This window comes from Lactuca sativa, chromosome 2 (genome assembly GCF_002870075.4).
Source record: "Lactuca sativa cultivar Salinas chromosome 2, Lsat_Salinas_v11, whole genome shotgun sequence".
NCBI lineage: Eukaryota > Viridiplantae > Streptophyta > Magnoliopsida > Asterales > Asteraceae > Lactuca > Lactuca sativa.
This window is the reverse complement of record NC_056624.2, coordinates 224,389,276-224,397,472: the sequence shown is the minus strand read 5'-3', so window position 1 is coordinate 224,397,472 and position 8,197 is coordinate 224,389,276. Positions and strand designations below refer to the sequence as shown.

Genomic DNA, 8,197 nt, shown 5'->3' with positions numbered 1-8,197 from the left:
ACTGGGGTTACAAAATAATAGAATTACAAGATACACCTCTAGGCACAAAATAAAGGATGTTACATACAAACAAGGTGAAGTGCATGATTATTATCCATGTTACGTCACTGTATCCAAGGACCTCACATGCCTCATAAATAAACAAACAAACATAGGGGAGCAAATATACCATGAGATAATTTGCTCCTTCAGGAATAAAAATTACTAACACGTACTTATGAACTTTCCACAAAAAAAAAAAAAAAAAAACCAAAATAATGTTTAAGGATGCATCAAGTAGTAATCACGCCACTTGTCGATAAACGGCAACTTGTCTTCAGTCAAGTTTGGAAGTTGACGATGTTGAAGGGTGTTGATTATTTTTGTAGTCTCACCGAGAAGTTGAGCTGCTGCATGGACACTCGCCTCCCTTTTCTCTATCTCCCTTGCATGGCATTTCATTGCTATGGCTTGGGGTAAGTTGGTGAGACACGCAGCCAATATGTCAGCGATCATTGATGATAATTGCTTAAATATTTCATCTTGACTAACCTGGTCAATGTTGGTTTGATGGGAGAGAATGAGTGTTTCGGTGATCCGATACATTGAATTGGCAGCAATAGAACTGTATTTGGAGTCATCATTTTCCAAGTGATCATTGACCATGTTTCTAGATATGTCCCTCAACCATTTAAGAATCTTTCCAGCTGTATACCCAGGTTTTGGCAGCTTGTTTCCAAACCATTTCCGGCGGACTTCAACTTCTACACACAAAGTTTTAGCGACCTTTTGAATGCATTTATCCTCATCGGTGACGTTGAGGCTTTCTTCCACATGTGCGACATAAACAAGACCTTCATCCACACCACTCAACAACTCATCAATTTCACCTTCATCTTTCAAAAAAATGGCGATAGCTGTCAGTGTTACCAACGGTAAGCTCCAACAATTGAGATATTCTTTTGAACCTAAAGATGGAACAAGAGGGCTGTCAAACTCTTCAACTCCTTTAAAACCGCTGGATCCCTCTAAAAGCTTCATAAGATTTTTGGGTTGTTTTTTTTCAGCCTTTTGGATTAAGCGATTCACCGATTTTGATATGCCTTTCAATGTTCTCTCTGCAAACTCCGTGTCGTCTTCAAGCTGCAAAACATACCTGCTATCATCTTTTCCTTGATTCTCTGGATTTCGTTCCGACACACTGTCTGGGGAGCTAAACATGGCCTTCAATCGCTTCCAACAATAGGAGACACATTTCAAAGAGAGAAGTGAGCTAAACATGGCCTTTAACCACTTCCAACAGTAGGAGACACATATCAAAAAGAGAAGTGGAATAACCCCTATCATCTTGCAAGCTACCACGAATGTCTCCTGAAATTGTATGCAAATGCTGAGAAATAGGATTTTTAATTTCTCAATGACAATCTTCCCTCTGAGGCCGGGGCTTCTGAATGGGATATTTGGTACCCTTCTCTTTTCCCAATCTGATAACTTCTGAGTCCAGTAGCTCTCCACTTTAAAGACCTTGATATGGTTCCTAATCCACTGTTCGGACAACTTAAAGCTTAAGGCTGCAAAACATCTAGAAATAGGGGCAAGTGTTCCTAATATGACTCCGATAAACTGTATTATGAGAATCACTAACATTGACCACTTATAATCCGTATCATATTCCATCATATCTTTATCATCTTTTGGTATGATAATATAAACGTGCAATGCAGTGCTTATAAGACATATTACCCCAGAAGCAGAAGTTGTAGCAGAGCAAACCGTCATGAATTGAGGGCTTCCGGTTCCTGCCATGATCCAGTAGTTTCTCACATGATGCTGTAACTTTTCAACAGTTAATCTTTCTCCTTGCTGTAGCTCCTTTGAAGCTTCTTGATGAGCCGCTTGGTATTTGGATTCTAGAATCTGTTTGGTCTTGAGAATTGCTAAACATGAGCATGCATATATCATGAGCAACAGGAGTAACATAGCTACATAAATCGTTGCTATGAACTTTGGGCCTGTTAGTAATATGCCTAGCGGTGTAGATCCTATTTGAGTCTCAAACGGCTCCTCAGACGTGTTGTAGGAGACAACTCCCGTGCTTATTTGAATGCAAAGGTTCACAGCCAAGGTGATCACCAGAATACCTAAACCTATCATGTTTGAGACGAGTTCCTTGCTTTCCATGGTTGCTAGAGAAGGCAATAGATTCGCCATAATAGTACACATGAAGCTCAAGCCTCCAAGCTTTGCAATGCGGTCCACATGACTTGGTGTTAGATCGGTGAGACCATTGGGTAGCTTTATTGCGACACCTATCACAGTAACAGTAGCAGCATTCAAAGTGAAATACTTACATGGAAACCAGAACTTTCTGTTACGCAAACCATGTAATAAATCAGCCACCATTACAATGATGCAAAACAGAGATGCTAATGCGATATACATCCCAATCCACCACATAGGTTTTCCGTAGTGCTCTTCCTTATTCAACTTGTATGCGAATTCCAAAAAGCGAAACTGGCAATAATCTGGAATATCCCCGCAATCCACAATAACTTGATCAAGCGACTCATTTTGCTCGGATCCCATGTTCAAGAGAAATCAAATGCTGGTAATTAACTAATTAAGGGGGTGTAAGGAGATGCAAGGGGGCTGAAGGCCAGGGTGCAAGCCAATTAAGGAGATGACAGATGATCAGAAAGACTTAAAAAGGAGCTATGTTGTTGCTTCCAATAATGCCTACTTTAATTAAGAATATGAACCATGGAGGACTACCATGCATATTTAGGTGAAAAGGTTAAGTACGACATTTAGGTGAATACCCAGATTCCACCAAAATATATATCATCAAAAAAGCAGATAATACAAAAATCCTCAACTAACATTAAATAAAATTCGTCCAATCAAACTTCAAAGCTTTAATCCTATCAACATGATTGATTTATTTGTAGATAAATTGACTAATGCAAATGTTATACAAAATAATTCGATTATAATTTATGTTGTATGTATCAGAGATAATGGCAAATCGTAAAGGCAAATTACAAAAGTAAAGTAAAGATAACGACAGATGCAAATTCGCCAATGCATCCTGCTCACTGGTCTCTCAGTCAACTCAACTCATTTGCTTGTTCTGCATTTATTTTTTAAACGCCATAACATATATATAATATACCACATAATAAAATTATATATATATATATATATATATATATATATATATATATATATATATATATATATATATATATATATATATATATATATATATATATATATATATATATATATATATATATAGAGTTAGGTTCATTTGAGACCACTTATATTTTGTGAGACCGTGAGACGCATTTGTTTATTTATTTTTATTTTTTTTAGTTAATTCATGTTCCGAAAATAATATTTAAAAAAAGAATTTTTTGATTTTTCCATTTATTTTGCATTTTAAAATTATTTTTAGAATATGTACAGTGTAATATTCTATTTAGAATATTTCACGTATTTTTCAAAAAAAAAAGAATTTTTTTTATATTTTTTTTAGTTAATTCAAGTTCCGAAAATAATATTTAAAAAAAGAATTTTTAGATTTTTCCATTTATTTTGCATTTTAAAATTATTTTTTAGAATATGTCAGTGAAATATTCTATTTAGAATATTTCAAGTATTTTTCAAAAAAAAAAAAACGGAATTTTTTATATTTTTTTTTATATTTTTTTTAATATTTTTTTTAGTTAATTCAAGTTCCGAAAATAACATTTAAAAAAAGAATTTTTGGATTTTTCCATTTATTTTGCATTTTAAAATTATTTTTAGATTTGGTCTCACGGTCTCAAAATTAGAATGGTCTCAAATGAACCTGAACCTATATATATATATATATATATATATATATATATATATATATATATATATATATATATATATATATATCTTTACTATCTTATAAAAGAAATCCCACTATTTCTAAAAATAGATTGAATATAATAATATTATTTTCTTAAGACGTTCAAATCATTAAGCTAATAGTACAAGTAGTCATCAATAAAATAATATTAAATTTTAACATGTGTTTTGAATCCTTATAATTCTCAACAAATTCTATCTTCTTTCCTGAAATTCGGATAATTCAAAATTTGAAACCATCAGAAAATACATGTTGATTCAAATATCTCTCCTGCAGATGACTCTTTCTTAACAGATTTTTATTTTAATCCTTACTTGTAATTGATTTCATTATTTTTAACTTTTTTGTATTTTTATCTTATAAATATATTGGGTGAAGGCTTTATTATATCAGGTTTGTTCCTAAAAAGGTTTTTACTATGTTTCTTTAATGTGTTGGCTTTGCAGGTTCAAAGAACTCAACCAAGAAGGCCAGTTAGAGCATTGTATTATCATTAGTTTGTATATTTTGGCATCTTACTTTTGCAATAAGGAACGGTTAAACACAATATTTGATATGATTAAGGTAGTTTGTATATTTTTCATCTTGTTTAGTCTAAAAATGAAACCTTTTTCATCATTGGTCCTTATACTATCAAGTTTCATCACATGGATTTCCTGATTACGGTGATTATTGTCCTTATTATAAGGTTCTATATAGATTTTGTTCAATATTTTAAGGTTTCGAGAACCTAAATCAGTATGAATCCTTGAATTACATACCATCGTTGAAAATGTTTTAATTTGTGACCAAACTTGGTTTAAAATCACAATGAACAAGTTGACACCTGAGTATTCTGGCTTTCTCAAAGGCCTATTTATTGATTTTTGAATCACAACACCTGATATTCTAAAGGTTTATTTTTATAAACTATTATTTATATATTTTAGCATTTTACTTAGTAGGACATTAAATTAATAAAGGAATTAAGGAAAACGAAAAAAAAAAGGACGATAAACAGTACAAGTGGTTTGGATATGTATAAATGGAAGTAATAACCATTTATGGGTTTTTTGGCAAAAAAACTTATTGCTTATTAGTTTATTAGCTTATAAGTTAATAAGTAAGTGTAGGGTAACTTATGAAAAAATGACGTATTAAAGGTTCCCCACTGGAATAAGTTATTTTAATCCAAACACTTTTTTAACTTATAGTGATGTGGAACCTAATAAGTTGTTTTAAAAAAGCTTAGCCAAACACCCCCTTAATATGGTGTGGTAATGTTCTTGAAAAATAGATGTCATTTAATATTCATTTCTCGAAGTAAACGCAAAATGGTTTTAACTCTAAAAAGATCAAATTATTCGCCTACCGCCGCTTTGCACGGGTAGACAGCTAGTATATATATATATATATATATATATATGTATATATATATATATATATATATATATATATATATATATATATATATATATATATATATATATATATATATATATATATATATATACGGTTGAGTTCATGTGAGACGGCCTAATTTTATGAGACCGTGAGACGTATTTTTTTTATTTTTTTTTAGTTAATTTAAGTTCCAAAAATAATATTTAAATTTTTTTTTTGGATTTTTCAATTTAATTTGCATTTTAAAATTATTTTTTAGAATATATATCAGTGTAATATTCTATTAGAATATTTCATGTATTTTTCAAAACAAATGGAATTTATTTTTATTTTTTTTAATTTTTTTTAAATTTTTTTTAGTTATTTCAAGTTCCGAAAATAATATTTAAAAAAAGAATTTTTAGATTTTTCCATTTATTCTACATTTTAAAATTATTTTTTAGAATATGTCAGTGTAATATTCTATTAGAATATTTCACTTATTTTAAAAAAAAAAGGAATTTTTTTTTATTTTTTTTTAGTTAATTCAAGTTCCGAAAATAATATTTAAAAAAAGAATTTTTGGATTTTTCCATTTATTTTGCATTTTAAAATTATTTTTAGATTTGTTCTCACGGTTTCACAAAATTAGAATAGTCTCAAATGAACCTGAACATATATATATATATATATATATATATATATATATATATATATATATATATATATATATATATATATATATATATATATAGGGGATAGGGAATATATATACATTACAGCCCCACCTAAGCTTAGATACTAAACTTTTGAAATATATCATTTTAACTTAGTAATTTTACTTGATTTGGATTTCACTTGGTAAATATATCGTCTCCAATAACATTTCCTTCGTCCAATATCGTTTTACGATCCTTGTTTCTTTCCTTCATTATCATTTATATATTACTTCACCCTAGTAAACAGTATTGTTTTCCATCGTCACGAAGGAAAAAGATAATCAATGTTCTTGCTTCCTTATCAAAACTATTGAGTACATCATGAAACTACATCTCAATTGTTAATTGTAAATCCCCTAATCATAATCTTTATATAGTAAAACAACGTATTTTGATGAGGTTTAGTACCTAAACTTAGGTGAGACTGTAATGTATATTCACTTTTACTCACTCTCTCTCTCTCTCTTTCTCTCTCTCTCTCTCTCTCTATATATATATATATATATATATATATATATATATATATATATATATATATATATATATATATATATATATATATATATATATATATATATATATATATATATATATATATATATATATATATATATAGAGGAATTAATTACTATCAATGATTAAAACGTATACATTGGTGGTAAAGGATTACACATGTGAGCAATTGGGAAAGGAAATCATGTGATATAAACAGCTTTATTATGATAACAGTAGCATTAGTCAATTCACATGGGAAGAAGATTCCTCAGACAAGATGCAGATAGTGGTGTAAAATTATTGTCCACCATGTGTGGACCAGAATTCACGAACATCCTGCAATCAAGATAACACAACGTGAAAAATTCTACACTAAAAATGGGAATTCAATCACATTATGTTCATGTGGACCATTATACCAGAGCCTTATCCAGCCAAAAGGGATTTATGTACTAACATCTAGAGCCTTCATTCGCCTTTAGCAGCATTTGCTTTCTGCTCTAATCAACACTTGTCAAATTTTTTTTTTTTCCGATTCGATGCACTATCACCAATATAGTGTTGAAAGTATAAGCTAGATTCGTCTTAAAGAATATAGTTTAAGTTGATAATTATGTTAGGTAGTTAGTGCCAGGAACAGTGGCGAACGCATACTATTAGGGGTGTCTCTCATACTTCAAGCGGGTGCACCTAATAGAAAAAATTTTAAAAAAAAATAATTCTTTTTTTACACTACGAACCGAAAATTGAACAGTGGCCCGGAACCCCCAATTCTCCACATAGGTCCGCCACAGGGAATTATGGCAGTTAAGATTGGTTATTTTCGGGATAGTTAGTTAGTTATAGTTTGTTATGGCCAACCACCAATTTATGAAGAGTTGCAATGGTTACACACTATTACAAAGAGATTTTATAACGTGGTTAATATAATTTCTTGATGTGGTTTTCTAACAACGCCAAAAATATAGCTTCAAAAAATAACAATATTTATTGATGCGGTTTGTAAACCGCATTAGAAAAAGCTGAAATCTGCCCTATAAAATATCAAAGCTAAAATCAAAAATCGCACCAAAAAATCAGGAACCGCTCTATTAAATAATAGCACCAAAACATACAAAACCGCCCTTTTAAATAATAGCACCAAAAATCAGGAACCATTCTATTAAATAATAGCACAAAAAGTACAAAACCGCACTTTTAAATAATAGCACCAAAATAGGCACGAAACCCCTATTAAATAATAGCACTAAAAATATCAAATCGTCCTATTAAATAATAGGGCCAATATATATATATATATATATATATATATATATATATATATATATATATATATATATATATATATATATATATATATATATATAACCTTCCTAATAAAATACAACACCAAAACAAATCCGCACTATAAAAAATAACATATCATTTTAAAACAAATTTCACCAATAAACAAAAATATTATACAAAAAACCAATAATTTCTAATTGACATTTTAATTATAATAAAACAAAAATTTATAATTCTTAGACCGGGCGGAGTGGGTGCAGGAAATAGGTGAGGGAAGCTTCCCTCACTCTGCACACCACTCCGTGGGTGAGGGAAAACATGTGCGAGAAAGAGATGGGGGGAGGGGGTGCCGCACTCTCTCCCTTCATGCTATTTGTCAGTTTTTTTTTTCTTCTTAATATTTGTAAAATTATATATCTACTAAAAAAATATATCAAAATTCATGGTTTTTAAT

General features: G+C 30.1%; 1 protein-coding gene across 1 annotated transcript; it reads right to left on the bottom strand.

The window, feature by feature from the left end:
- Positions 1 to 261: 261 nt before the first annotated feature.
- LOC111892374 (uncharacterized) lies at positions 262 to 2,565 on the bottom strand. The gene has a single exon (XM_023888425.1). It carries the CDS (start codon positions 2,563 to 2,565, stop codon positions 262 to 264), a length of 2,304 nt encoding a protein of 767 aa, XP_023744193.1.
- Positions 2,566 to 8,197: the final 5,632 nt, after the last annotated feature.

Coding starts and splice junctions, on each gene's coding strand:
- LOC111892374 (XM_023888425.1), bottom strand. CDS start 2,565: ATGGGATCCGAGCAAAATGAGTCGCTTGATCAAGTTATTGTGGATTGC.